At 41.4% G+C, this 14994-nt stretch overlaps 2 protein-coding genes across 5 annotated transcripts; both read left to right on the forward strand.

Annotated features, from left to right (window-relative positions):
• The first annotated feature begins 1610 nt into the window (after positions 1–1610).
• On the forward strand, positions 1611–9229 carry LOC146991486 (beta-2-glycoprotein 1-like). Its single transcript, XM_085773442.1, has 8 exons — positions 1611–1723; positions 1960–2139; positions 2820–2916; positions 3023–3099; positions 3761–3946; positions 4041–4220; positions 4359–4556; positions 8950–9229. Exons 1-8 carry the CDS (start codon positions 1654–1656, stop codon positions 9048–9050), a joined length of 1089 nt encoding a protein of 362 aa, XP_085629568.1. The 5' UTR covers positions 1611–1653; the 3' UTR covers positions 9051–9229.
• A 579-nt stretch (positions 9230–9808) lies between these two features.
• On the forward strand, positions 9809–13936 carry LOC146991487 (beta-2-glycoprotein 1-like). 4 transcript variants are annotated; one of them, XM_085773456.1, is made up of 6 exons: positions 9809–10018; positions 10444–10620; positions 11163–11256; positions 12081–12163; positions 12365–12553; positions 13508–13928. In XM_085773456.1, exons 1-6 carry the CDS (start codon positions 9946–9948, stop codon positions 13699–13701), a joined length of 810 nt encoding a protein of 269 aa, XP_085629582.1. In that variant the 5' UTR covers positions 9809–9945; the 3' UTR covers positions 13702–13928. The 4 variants fall into 4 exon arrangements, with proteins under 4 accessions (XP_085629582.1, XP_085629592.1, XP_085629600.1 ...); XM_085773466.1 differs by having other exon boundaries at positions 12081–12157; positions 13508–13925; XM_085773474.1 differs by lacking the exons at positions 9809–10018; positions 11163–11256 and having other exon boundaries at positions 10488–10620; positions 13508–13936.
• The last annotated feature ends 1058 nt before the right edge of the window (positions 13937–14994 follow it).

Here is a 14994-nt window from a genome sequence, read left to right on the forward strand (position 1 = left end):
TATCAGGATGGATATTTTTGTTGTCTTTTGTGCTGAAATATTGCGAAATAAAAAGAGATATTACAAAAAAAGAAAAAGAAAAAAGAAAGGTATAAATGTGTAAGTCTCAAACACACCAAAATCTAAAATTGAGTTTATAGAGTTAGCCTACACTTTATTTCGAAGACTAACTTCCTGATGGTGGTTTTGTGTATGTTTGTGTAACTTGATGCTGCTCCGCTCCGTTTCCTCCCTGTCTCTCCGGCTGATGTCACGCTCCGGGAGGGAGGAGGCCCCCACGCCGCGAGAATTTAGGATGGCGGCGTCATCGTGTGGAAAAAAAATGCATTACATGTTTGTTTGTTTTTAATCCCTTCCTTGTAGAAAATGTTTATCACGTGGAGCACCAAAAGTTCACCCACACATTGCATTTTAACTGTGTGTGACTTCAGTTCCTAATGTGCTAATGTAGCCTAATACTTAAATACAATCTAGTATGTTTACTAATATCTTTATATTAACATTTGGTTCTAACATGTAAACTGTCATAAAGTCCTTTAGGGCAAGGTGCTGATTACAGTTGGCCCTATTTTATATGAGCCAACGATTAGATTCACATACATTATCCATAGATACATTGTATTCTATTTAGCAGCCTGATTGTCTCTGATCATGTGTGGTTGTTTATGAACGTTTGCTTCATGACTGGATATTCACAGTCGGTTCACCTGCTCTTCTGAGTTTGCCAGTGTCAGCAGGTTCACTGACCCATCCCATACCTCCTTATGTGAAAGACAAATGTTTGCAAACTGATGAATCAGGTAAAAAAAAACAACAGATCTTTCATTCCCTGGAACCACATGGCACCGAGCTATTTATCATCACTAGATCATTTGACCCAGTTGGATATTGCATCATAGGTGATTCAGAGTCACAGTTTGTAGCTTTAAAAGAATCAACAATCAAATATTCCTCTTTCTTATCTTTCTCTGTGTGCAGGTGATTTAAGCAGGCAACTGTTCATCAAAACTCTCTGTGTGTATGGGGTTCCATCAATATCAAATGCTTTCACTCCCAGCCATGCTCATGGCATAAGAAATATGGAGTTTTCAGCAATACTGGCATCGGTTTCAAAGGAAATATCAACAAATTTCTGGATAAACTGTTTGGAGATATGAGAGAGAAGCAGTCAGAGAGTTCATTCATTAATCTTCAGTTAGCCTACTGTACATGACCCGCATAGCTGGAGGTAAACATCTGTTCAACAACACGACCAGCATAGTGTGTGTGTGTGTGTGTGTGTGTGTGTGTGTGTGTGTGTGTGTGTGTGTGTGTGTGTGTGTGTGTGTGTGTGTGTGTGTGTGTCTGTGTGTGTGTGTGTGTGTGTGTGTGTGTGTGTGTGTGTGTGTGTGTGTGTGTGTGTGTCTTTGTCATTATTCAGTAGTTCTTATCACACTTCATATCTGCTGCCAGCTCTTGTACCAAATCAAGTTTATCGACCATCTCCAGGTAAATATGCGGGAGTGAAGACCTTTGTACTCAATCAATAGGAGCTTGCATCTGATTGGAGCATACTGTCACGCGCCCATTACCCAGCAGCCCTTATGTTGGCCACATAACCCCAACCCCCCACCCAGACGCAGGGGATACTAAGGAGACCCCACTTTTGAGAATATGGCTCCAACCTTGGCCTTGTTGCTCCTCTGTCAAGTTGCTTTATACACAACTGGAACATCTAAGAAAGGTAAAAAAGAAAAGCAAGAGAGTTGTGTTATGTGTATTATCCATCCATTAAGTCACAGTGCTTATTGGCTGGCTTGTTGTTAGTCATTGTGCTTTTTCTGTTTGTAATTTTGTATCTTATAGACATCATATTAAATCCACAGAAAAGTTCAATTCATGGTTTACAATGTCATAATTTGCACAGTGAATGATAAATTGTTGGACATTGTGGCTTTTTTCTTTTTTGTCTTTAATCAGTGTGTAGCCGCCCACCTGTCACTGATGGGATTGATGAGTCCACACTAAAACGAGTGTATGAGGTTGGAGAAGCGGTGACTCTGAGGTGTGATCAGGGATACCTGCCTTCAACCACCACCGCTCAACAGATAACCTGCACCGCCACAGGAGAGTGGACGCTGTCAAACCTGGCATGTTCCCGTGAGTTAGAATAGCTCTAATCCATAAAATGTTATAGCCACCTATAAGGTAAAAACAACCACAATTAAAAATGTGTTGCACTGTGTTGGTTCACTTTACTCCATGATACCTGGCTTTCCCTGTCTCCTGTGACATGTTGAGGTTCACATGCTGTTAAGACTAAAATGCTGTGAGGATCAATAACCATTCAAGACACTTACTAAACAAAAAAACGTTTTAATTTTTTAAAACATAAACAATATACCAAAATCACAAGTAACAAGTTTTGGTGCATATCTTTGTATACTGTCATATAAATGCAGTGGGTAAAAAAAGTAAAAGAGGAAAAGAGGGTACAGATAGTAATCATGATTATGTGAAGTAGATTTAGAAGCATATTTTTAAATGGCTGTAATGGTGGTGGATAACACAGTCATTATAGAACAGAAACCTCTTGTGCCATTACACTGAGCTATTTCTATGGAGATATTATTGCTACTTTATTATTTGCAAATGCGTATCTCAATCTGTGTGTGCATGATCATTTCTCTTATGAAATCCACTGTATCAAAGTCTGAAAAGATACAGTAATTGATTTGGTCCTGCTCTTCTCTCTGCACTATTTTTCCACTCAGTGTGTCTGACCCACCAGAGATGGATATTCAGTGTTGTCACTAGTTTATTGTCTTATATTTCTTCAGCTAAGATGTGCCCGATCCCCGTACCTCTACGGCCTTTAGCAAAGGGGAGGACAGAAGCTCCATTCAAGAGCGTGCTCAACTTCACGTGTGACGATGGGTAAGAGAGTACAACTCACTTTCCAATTTCAAACAGATCATTACAAGCTACTGTATGTGTTTGAGTTATATACAATGTCAGAACAATATGAATCTTTGTTTGTCAGGTATGTCATGCTGGGAGCCAATGTAAGCAGTTGCTTACACGACGGCACCTGGAGCAGTGCACCACCTGTCTGCAAAGGTACCGCATGAAAACATTGGAGGTTGAAATACATTCAATCCATTTCCTTTTATAAATAGCATTTTATTTTTATGTACTTGTTTGTTTGACAGGGACAGAGCATATTAAAAAAAACATTTCAGTAACTATGCCAGATTTAGCCAAAAGGCTAGTTTCCATCTGTTGTACCTGGCCAGGTCTTACAAAGGCTTCCTAAAATGAAACAAAACAAAGTAGGAAACTGTTGTAGCAGTAGCCTATATTTAGAACACCTAGCTAAAAATGTATCTAATCCAACAGTGCTGCAGTAAATCCTCCTGCATGAATGCTCAATTTGCTCAGATTGCGTTTAAAAGGTCTTGATTCAAGTGTATGATCTTGTTTTTGGTGCCTGTAATTTGTGGGATCAGTGAACTCAAATCAGTGATGGTAGGATTTACGGGTCAAGAGCGACACGTTGCTCCATCCTGCACAACAATCATCCGGTGGAATCAGCAACAAAAACTGAACATTACAGCCTTCATGATGGAGGATTTATTGCAGGGCCGTTGATGCAGCACTAATTTTAGCACTGTTTTCCCAATAAACTGAGGGCTGAGAGCCTGCTCAGTGTGGACGTTGCCTTCTAAAAGCTAACAGAGTGGGATTTGAGAATTAATGCGATTGCTTTTTGCCCCTACAGCTGTGAATTGTCCTCTGCCCAAACAACCACGAGATGGAAGAATCGTCTACGATAAGCCTGTTACTGGTCAGACCACCATGTATGGGCAGGGCTGGACGTACGAGTGTAACCCGCCCAAAGCACCAAGTCACGAGAGGGGATCCTGCAAGGCTGACGGAAGTGTACCTGAGCCACCGGTGTGCCGAGGTACACAGAGAGGACATCAGTGTTTTCCATCTTCTTTAACCACCTCCCTGTCTGACTGTGCAGTTGTAACGCCCCCTGTCTTTGATCACCCCAGATGTCAGCTGCCCCATTCCAACAAATATACCAAATGGCGTCATCACCTTTGCCGTGATGAGGCCACATGGATACAAGGAGGCGGTTAAATACGCCTGCAATGAGCACTACGTTCTTGATGGCCAGGCTGAGATACAGTGCCAAAACACAGGGAACTGGTCCTCCAAGCCGGTGTGCAGAGGTGAGTCAGTCGAGGGAAGACTTGATCTTAAGAGCCATCATCAGGCCGTGCTGCTTTTATGTGAAAATTTGGAAAGGGTACTTCAAACTAACAGTAATTTTATAACCATCTGCTTCAACCGCCCTGTTTTCCATCCAGCCCCCTGCACTGTTGGAATCAAAAGAGGCCGTATTTTCTACAATGCCAAGAAGATCTGGATCTCAGACCTGAAGCCTAACAGAGTCCTCCACGGAGAACATGTTGCCTTCTATTGCCTGAACAGAGACGAGAGGTGCGGCTATCCTGTGGCCACCACCTGTAATGATGGAACCCTCCCCATCCCAGAGTGCTTCCAGGGTAAGTCCTTGCCAGCTCGATAAATTCACTTGTCTAAGACTGACCAGTGCACAATGTCCCAAAGATTCATTAAATTAATACTTTGATTAGAGAGGATGTGTTTGCAATTTAGGCACCATGCTGTAATTTATAATATATCAAAATAAAATGATAAAATATATGTAATTGCGTTTACAGATGCATACATCTGTACTATACATTTTCATGTTCTTTATAGATAAGCTACTTACTAGAGCACAGTATATTTGAATGCCTTTACAGTTCAACATAGTGCCATTGTTTTTCTGTGTTGCACAGAAATGATGTTTCTGTGCAGTTACATTAAATATTTTGTAACCACGGTGAAATATCCCCTTCTCTTTTTCTTGCTTTTTATTTTTTTTTAAATATATTTTTATTTTATTTTATCCCACAAAAAACACTCATATAACAAACTACAAAAATGGGGGAAATAAAATAGGTTAAACAGCACGCAGACAGACATAATAGACATAAAAATACAAAAAAAACAAAAACAAAAACAAAAACAAACAAACAAAAAAAAAAAACAACAGACAAAAAAAAGCCAAACATCAAAAAAAACATTAAAAATTATAAAAAAAAAACAATTTATAAGGTTACCACAGATTACCTATACATCTTTCAGTTACTAAGAGTCATTCAATCATTTGTGAAAAAAGATAAATAGAAAACTACTACAGCCGTACAGTTTACATGATAGAAAATAGTTGAGGAGAAAAAAAAAAAAAAAAAAGAATAAGAGGAGGGGAGTGTAGCCTACCCAGCCACCACCTCTATGAAGGATCGCCAAGTCCTGTGGAAGCTCTCTTCAGAGCCCCGCAGAGTAAATCTCAGTTTTTCCAACGCTAGGTGTTGCATGGCGTCTCTCCTCCACATTATGTGAGATGGTGGGTTTGCCTGTTTCCAGTTGAGCAGAATGAGTCTGCGGGCCAATAGTGTTGTGAACCTAGCCACAACTTTATTAGACCCCCTCAGGGGGCTGTTCTCCCCTGCAACCCCAAAAATGGCCAATACCGGGTCAGGATCAAGTACATGCCCAAAGCAGTCTGATAGAGTCTTGAATATAGAAGTCCAATACTGTGACAGCTTTGGGCACGACCAAAACATATGTGCCAGTGTGGCTGGGTGGATCTTGCATCGGTCACAAAGTGGATCTGAATCTGGGTACATTTTACAAATTTTAACTTTAGAGAGATGAGCTCTATGCAAAACCTTTAACTGTATAAGGCCATGTCTAGCACATATGGAGGAGGTGTGGACATTACTCTGTGCATTCTTCCATTGGTCTTTTGACAGTTCTAAACCCAAGTCTTTCTCCCAAGCATTTTTTATATGGTCTAGGGTGATCTCTGCATATGCAGCTATTGGTTGTAAATAAGGGATATCACTCCTCTCGTCGTGGGATCAACAGAAAAAAGTACATTCAATTGCATAGGTTTGGGAATATTTGGGAATGTAACTGTATTGGACTGGATGTAACTCCGGATCTGAAGATAAGCAAAAAGTGAGACGGTGGTAGGTTAAATTTTTTTACATAACTGATCAAATGTAGGAAATAAACCATCTATGTACAAATCCTTCATTCTACTGATCCCATTACCAGACCATCGCTGGAAGGTGTTACTTTCCAACGATGGGACAAAGTGTTGGTTTGGGGACAAGGGAGCCAAGAGGGAACCCCTCAGCCAACCAAGACTGTGTCTTATCTTGGCCCAGATTCGCAGCGAGTGGTCCACCACCGGGTTGTGATGGGTGTATTCGTGAGATATAGGGAGAGGGGAAAACAACAGGGCACCCAATGATGTGGGTCGACATGAGTCTTCCTCGATGTGAAGCCAAGCAGGCCGGTCATCAGACACTTTGTACCTGTTCCAGAATGAGAGGTTTCTTATGTTGCAAGCCCAGTAATAGTTCTGAAAGTTCGGGAGGCCCAGCCCACCAACACATTTTGGGCGCTGCAGGAAAGCCCTCCTAATCCTTGGCTTTCTTTTGTTCCACACAAACTTAGAGATTTCACTGTCCAATTGATAGCTTTCATGTGACGTCACGGCCCGTGTGGAACGCCCCCCTGGCGGTCAAAACAATCCACTTCCCCGCTGTCTGCGGCTTAGGACAAGGCAGAAAAACACACACTGCTCCCTGCTGCTTCAAAAATACCGGTGTTATGGCCCAACTGGTGTCTGATTTAACTGGTTACCGTACCGAACAACAGCTGTGCTGCACTTCCGTCCGCAGATTTGTCACAAATTCACAAATCAAGCCGCAGTTCACATGTTACTGCAGCGAATATGCTTCTGTGAGTGAACCTGTTCAGGCAATCTACAGTCAGTCAGCGCCACACTGCTCTCACTCTGCACAATACTGCACAGTATGACAAAGCCTGTCATGTTAAAGTTACGAACTAATGGAAAACACTCTGAAAATACAATAACAACATCGTCCTCGCCGCGCCGCGGTCGGTCCCGACCCCCATTACCGTGTCGCTGCCGCCGCGGGCGGTGCTGTTGCCGTGTCCGGTGGCGGGCGGTCCCGCCGGGTTACCATCGCCGCCGCCGCCGCCGGTCCCGCTGCTATCGGACCGCCGCCATCGTTGCCGTCGGTAGCGGTGCGTAGCAAAGCTCCGGGGGGTAAAGGGGGGGCAGCTGGTCACCGTGCAGCCCAGCTAAGGGCTCTGGTTTGTGGGTGAGAGGAGCAGGGAGCCTGGGCTCAGTGAGCTGGAACTCAGACTGTGGAGCTCAGCGGAGCTGCGGTACCAGGACGGTGTTCCCACACAGGAAAGTTACAGGTACATTTCTACCACTTCAACGAGTTCAGAAACATTATTTTAAGATCAAAAAACTACAAAATGGGGCTTTTAATCAGACACCAGTTGAGCCATAACACCGGAAATATTGGTTGCAAGCGGTGGAGGATGATGGATTCTCCACCAGGTAGCTAAATGTAAACATCGCCCAACTCGAGCTTCGGCAGGGAACTGGTCATTTTAAACAGCTGGTATACAGCAGCTGGTGTTGAATATGGGTCACAAGTCCCCAAAACTTCAAAGCTGTTTTTTATATCTTTCTTTCTCGGCTGCTGGCAGATGATTTAAGTCATTACTCGGTTGTTTGTCCATAGAAAGTCCATTGCGGGGCCACTTTGGAATGTTGCTTTTGACCGCCAGGTCCCTGGGAAGTGACGTCACTGAAAGCTATCAATTGTCCAAAGAAAGATTTGTTTAGCACAATAGGGATACATTGAAACAAAAACATAAACCTTGGGAGAACATTCATTTTTACGATATTCACTTTTCCTGCCAGGGTCAATGGGAGGTGGGACCATCTCCCCAGGTCTCTGACGGTGCGCTCCAAGAGTGTCTTAAAGTTCAGTTTGTACAGATCTGAGTATGTTCTATTGACCATCACCCCCAGGTGTTTAAATGAGCCCTGTACCACCTTGAACGGAAATTGGGAGTAGGATATACTCTGAGCCGCCGAGTTTATTGGAAATAATTCACTCTTAGAGAAATTGAGCTTATATCCAGAAACTTTACCAAATTCCTTCAACAGAGATAAAATGTGTGGGATTGATTCAGCCGGACTCTGAGCATATAAGAGCAGGTCATCTGCGTATAAGGAGACCCTATGTTCTCTACTTCCCCTATGTACACCCTGAAATTGACCCGAAGATCGTAATGCAATAGCTAAAGGTTCAATGACCAGGGCGAACAATAGGGGAGAGAGCGGGCAGCCCTGCCTCGTCCCCTCTGTGGAGAGGAAAGGGGTCTGAGCGGGAGATTAATTAGTCAGGATATATGCTTGGGGAGCCTTATACAGGAGTTTCACCCAGAATATGAATCGTTCGCCAAAACCAAACTTTCTCATTGCAGTAAACAAAAAAAACCCACTCGACCCTATCAAAAGCCTTCTCGGCGTCCATTGAAATCAATATCTCTGGGATTGTTGGATCTGGGCTAGGGGAGTAAATTATATTAAAAAGTCTTCGAATATTTGAGAATAAAAATCTGTTTTTAATAAATCCGGTTTGGTCTTCTGAGATCACTGACGGGAGAACTCTCTCGAGCCTAGAGGCCAGTGTCTTTGCCAATAGCTTGGTGTCAACATTAAGGAGGCTGATGGGTCTATATGAACCTGGTTCGAGTGGGTCTTTGTCCTGCTTAAGTATCAAAGAAATGGAGGCCATATAAAAAGTGGGGGGGGGTGACTTATCGGCCCCTGAGAATGATTCGTTGAAAACGTCCAGCAAAAGGGCAGAGATCTGACCAGAGAAGGCTCTGTAGAATTCCAGGGTAAACCCATCTGGGCCTGGAGCCTTGGAGCTCTGCATGCATGTAAATGAATTATTCTTTTTCTTGCTTTTTCTTGCTTTTTAGAGCCAGGCAAAGTGGAGTACAACTTAAGGCCCAAATCCCTTCCATCAGAAATCACCATGTGCACGTCTCCGCCTCCCGAAAGCCCTGCAAGAACTGCATAACATTTCACACCATGAGCTGAAGCGCACTGAGGGGGTCCAAAGCTCTGTCTGAAAAACGAATCTGTAATAATATGCTGCTAGACAGACTTGCCTTTGCTGATGGTCTCCTTCATCTTTTATTTTTGACTGTCATTTTCAACTTCGACTGATAATAAAGTAAATACGGTTGCTATCCACAAGCCTTCTTGTGATGTGTGTTGGCAAGTTTTGTAACAGAACAGTTCCTTTTCTTGCTTGAAATCTATTTTAATCATCAAAGACTTCCTGCCAGAAATGCTTCGGTATTGAGATAGCATACCACAAAACTTCACACAAATCTTAAACCGTGAATGGGGTTCAGGTCCTTCTGTATTTACTGATTTGATTTGATATTCTTTTCAGTTTTTCTTTTATCTTTATTTCAAACATTTCATCTAGAATGCTTTAAAGACACACCTCCCCAATGTGGAAGCCACATGCGCTCTCATGCACGCCCCGAATGACAGGCACGCAGAGAGGTCGGGTTTGTTGTTGTAACATAAATGTTTCTTAGATTGTTTGGTTTGGTTTATTCAGCTGTGATAACAACCCCCTAAAGAACAGCAAAAAATATATATTAGTCTATATATTAGTCCTCTGGGGGAGGTGGGTTTCATTTTCCTCGAAGGGCTTGTTACGCAGATGAAAAAAGGAAATTATGAAGAAATCTGGTGGAACCTCCCATCTCCAGTAAAATGTCACATGGATTACGGTCTGCTATTGAAAACAGGAATGGGGGGGGGGGGCACCACTTACTTCATGCTGCTCTTATCTGTTTACTTTTAGAGAAGCTCAAACAGCTGCAGCAGGACAGAGTTTCAGTATCTAAGTCAAAGAGCACAGGAGAAAACAGAGGACTGTCTGTACCCGGACAAAGATGGAGCACAAACGGACTTTGTTTTTGCTCTGCCCATTTCTATTCTTTACCACCATTTCATCCACAGATAATGGTATGCAATATAATATTAGTCGCTTTCGTTTGATATCCTTTGGTTTTGTTTGTTTAAGAAATGATCGTGTTTAGTTTTGCAGCCCAAGCCCTTTTTTTCCATCTCATTTGCTATGTGAAATGGTTTGTTACAGTTCTGCTGCTCTTCTGACAGGAAGCTGACAGAATCTTTTTTTTTCTGTTCTGACTAAACTCTTTTGACTCAGAAATAGATTTTCATTTTCATTTAAATGTTTACTGACATTTTCAATAATCTCAAAATGTGAAGTATGTTTATGTCCTGTGTCTGTTTATACAGAAACACAAACACAGAGATGGGATTGATATTCTTTTGTTGGCAGTGCATCAGTCCTTGTCTTGCTAAATGCCATGATTTGTAACACACACACACACACACACACTTACACAAACAACGTGTCATTGCAGTGTGTTTCAGGCCTGAGCTGGAAGACAATATTAAGATGGATGGGATTCAGAGATATTTTAACCCCGGCACAGAGTTAGTGCTGTCATGTAAACAGGGATACACACCTGTGTCGGGCCCTCGGAAGATTGTTTGTGGTGAAAGTGGAAAATGGTCACCGACCAGTTTATCCTGCAGACGTAAGTTCCTATTATTCTAGTGAAAACTGAAGGTATTGTGACAGTGATTTATAAAGTTTGATTTTTTTTTCAAGACACATTCTTCTTTTTATTCCTATTATAAAGGTTAATTGTGGTTTAAATATCAGTGATATGTATGGAAGAGATTGATCAATAAAGTTTTGAGAAGATATAGCCTTTATCTTTTAAGAATAAATCACATTGTCACAATCATTTAACGAGAATATTTTATTTATTGTCAAGCATGTACATGCAACATTTCTAATAATTTCTGATTACAATATTCCTATCATGTTACAATACTGTAAGTATTAAGTAATGGTATATAATGATACTAATCTAAATATTTGGCATGTTTGGTATGAATATATTCAGGACCAAAGAGTAAGTTGTTTTGTTGTAGATAGTGAGCTACAATGAAATCACAGCTTGACCTCATTAGGGTTGTATGTAACTACAGCAGGTAGAGCAGCGCATTTATAATTCAGTAAAAGCTAAATTGCAAAAACGTCTGTTTACACATACTCTCTACTCTCATGCAGCAAAACGGTGTCCCATCCCTCTCCTGTCTAATGGAGAATTCCACTTAGTTGACAATGCGTACCAGAGCACCGTCAACTACACTTGTAATGAAGGGTAATGTGAGAACATCTTGTTAAATCTTTTGTGTGATGTCTTTCATTACTTTGGGAATAATCTGCTGATGAACCTGGATGAGATCTCCTGTTATGCAGTGGTTGCTGTGTTAGGCCAGATGTTGTCCTCTGTTCTCTTGCTCCCCTTCCTGTTCCGTATCCCTGGTAATTTCAGTGTGCAAATTAAAGCAGAAGTAAGCCATCCGGTCGTTTTGGATAACTTCCTGTCAGCCGATGAAGTTAGCAGTCCCCGCCCTCGTCCCTATGTCACCACATTCACGCGCATCCCTTGGCTGCACACACAGAGAGGACCGCCCCTTTATGCCGTTCTCTCTCCTCATTGGATAAAGGTTGTAGGATACAAGGAAGGTTTTCTCCTCGGCTTACAGCAGAGCAGAGTGACTGACAGACCCGTGTTTCAGACCAAACACTCTATATAAGTGATTTCTGTTGGAAGATAGAACTATTTAAGACTTATATTAACACAAACATTCAGCTTACTTCTGCTTTAAGTATCTCTAGTCAGGTACATTATTCGTTCTACTCATCAAGTTACTGCTAGTGCCATTGATTACTAACTGACTACTAAACAATGACAGGATGCCTACTGAGAACAAACAACTTGACAACTGTATTCAACACACATCAGCTGCAGGAAACCAATTAACCAAAGTCAAGATAATCTTGCCCCTATCTAACTTTTGTCTCCTTTTCCTCTGATCTATAAACACTTGACTTTAATGCATTCAATATCCATCCACTGTCAAATCCACTATCAAATATTTTGTGAATATCTTCACTGTCTAAACTGGCTGCTTTTCACAGGTACACCTTGACTGGACCCAGCTCTGCTCTGTGCCAGGCCAATGGAACATGGAGTGGACCGGCACCAGAGTGCAGTCGTATAAGTAATCCACTGCAAGACCAGTGAAATATACAAAATATATTACTCACTCATGAAAAGAAAATCTGTGATCTTCAAAGACATTATTTAGCTAGAAATAGAAGACAACAAACCTATCATTTACGATGTTCTGTTTTTAATCTTAACAAAAACACTATAATGTGCAGTACATATCAACCAGCATATTCTCTCTCCTCCCTTGTAGCTGTGACCTGTGGTCTTGCTCCAATTCCAAAGTTTGGATTGGTGGTTTATAATAAGAGGATAAGAGGGAACACCACTAAGTACGGCACCAGAGTGACATACAAGTGTCGGCCTCCGTATGCAGTTATTGGTGCTGAAACTGCAACATGCACCGAGAGTGGCACATGGAGCGAGACGCCTGAATGTCAAGGTATGGGTTAATAACCACTGTAAGACACATTTAGTGATTCAACAACCTCAGCACAAAGCTCCACATTGGGGGAGGGGAGGGGAGGGGGTCCAGATTTCATGGAATTTTAAATGCTCAGGTTTCTCAATTTTACTCTAACACAAAAATATCCACACATAGAAGATAACAGAGACTATCGTACACCCATCAGAAATTCTCCACTCTGATCTCACCCAAGCCTTTTGTCCACTGTTTATAAAGTGCAACACATCACAAGAATTATCAGTGAGATGTGACTGGGAGTCCAGTGGGCAGGCTAAAGGCCTTTTTGACACATAAGATGGACATTTTGTTGTGACCATGATAAGTTTAATGAAGATACATTGTTTAAGTATAGTTCAGTATAGTAAGTGATCCTGACCTGAATATTAGGCATTGTCTTGCTAAGTGTTTATCTGAGATTAACAAACTTCAGGGCAGTCTAAAACCATTCGATGAGCTGTTTTTGGTGGGTCTGAAATCCTCTTGATTGACATATTCAGAGGTACTTAACAATTCTCAAGTGGGTTTGCTGAATGTATTAATGATCATTAAAATGTATTTTTCAAAAATAGTGGATTACAGCTCAAAAGGTTGTTCTCTATGCCAGTAGGGGTTGTAAGTGTATCGTTTGTAGGAAACAAGACAAAACAATCTGCCAAGAATAAAGCCTTTGTGGATTTCTCACTCTAGTACTATGGTTCCAGTTAAGTGGCCATCATTAGGCAGAAGAGAAAGAGCTGAAAGGGAACACATTATAATACATTAGATTGAATGGAACCACATTTTGTTCCAGGGAAATAGATCCATACACTTCAACCAGCAACACTGTGGGATTATCAGCAGCCAAGTGGTACAAACAGAAGACAACAAACACAAAACAACATGAACTTTAATGGTCTCTCTAATGATTTGAATGAGTTTGTTCTTTTGCAGTGGTGACATGTCCTCCACCAGGGGGCATTAACAATGGCTACATGTCAGACAAGGACCAGAGAGCCTTTGAATTCATGGAAACAATCAAATATGGCTGCAACGGGAACTACATCCTGCTGGGAGGCATGGAGATTGTTTGTCAGAAGAATGGGAAATGGTCAGAAAAGCCAAAATGTGTGCGTCGTCTTGGTTAAACATTCTGTAAGGCAGAAAAATATTTGAGTTATTCGTTTTTCACAACACAGACACATGGGCCATTAAACCCCATGTCAAATTTGAATGCATGAACATAATGCCAAATATAATAAGGTTTCAAATATGAAAAACTAAGCAGGCCCCCTCCTCTGTGGCTGAAGGCCAGGAAACCACACCTGCTGTTAATCATTACTTCACACACCAACCGTATTGGCAAAATTAAATCAAACATGTTTGAGGTACCAGAGCCAAAGTCATATTCTAAGCCAGAGGAACTGGCAACCTCATTCCTCTCAGTCTGCAACAGATTGGTAGATTTTATCTGGTGCACGACGCAGGGCGAGCAGCTCTATTCCTCAGCCCATTATCAGTGAATCCCAGTTGTTTTGGTGGCCATTTTAAAAACACTCTGCCAGGCTTTTTTTTTTTTTTTTACAAAAACAATCTGCTTCTTTGTCTTCTCATCAACCCTCATAAATTTGAGCAAGGACACATGTTAGTACTCTCACACAAAGGAAAGACACACTTGAGGAGAGAAGGCAGAGCTGATAGAGATTTGACAATCTAACCAGCAGCAAGGCAAGGCATAGCTCGAGGTATAGCCCATTTTTACAAACAGTTTGTCTCAAAGGGCTTTACATAGCATCATTACAACATCCTCTAGACCCTCACATCGACTGAAGAAAACCCTTAACTTGAGTAGCTTGAGTATGAGGAGGAAAACCACTGATAGAGCTTTACAGCCTACATTTATACCAATATACTATCATGGGAGGGGTTCACTACCAAAAATATCACCAGGACCTGCCCAGAACATCCTCAAGACATTTTAACAGTCTAATTCCACAATACAACACATAGTGGTTCAGGTTTGATCCATGATTTAAGAAAATAGTTGTGTTATATATATAATGTTTTTGTAAACAAAACTGCAAAATTGCTCATGAATGTATTCCTATTCCCAATATTTCCTGTGACTTTTATAGGTGACTTTTACTTATTATTTACTTTTTTTTTAATGTGACTGTTTTGAGTGTTACAGAATAAATCACAGTCTAAATGTGATGCCATTGATTGTCTTAAGGCTCCTGTTTTTGACCTGCGCTAAGAACTTATCAATATAACAGTAGTAACAATGAATTTATAAAGCACAGCCCTTTCTTTGGTTTACATTTTTCTCTCCTCATTTCCTCTGACTTATAGTTGCTTGAAGTGTGTTGCACAGGGTAAACTGAGGACTGACTTATTGATCAATGTTGCTATAAGAAACCTGATAATAACGATAAATAAAT

Source organism: Trachurus japonicus, chromosome 1 (genome assembly GCF_045865225.1).
Source record: "Trachurus japonicus isolate A0001 chromosome 1, Traja_1.0".
Classification (NCBI taxonomy): domain Eukaryota; kingdom Metazoa; phylum Chordata; class Actinopteri; order Carangiformes; family Carangidae; genus Trachurus; species Trachurus japonicus.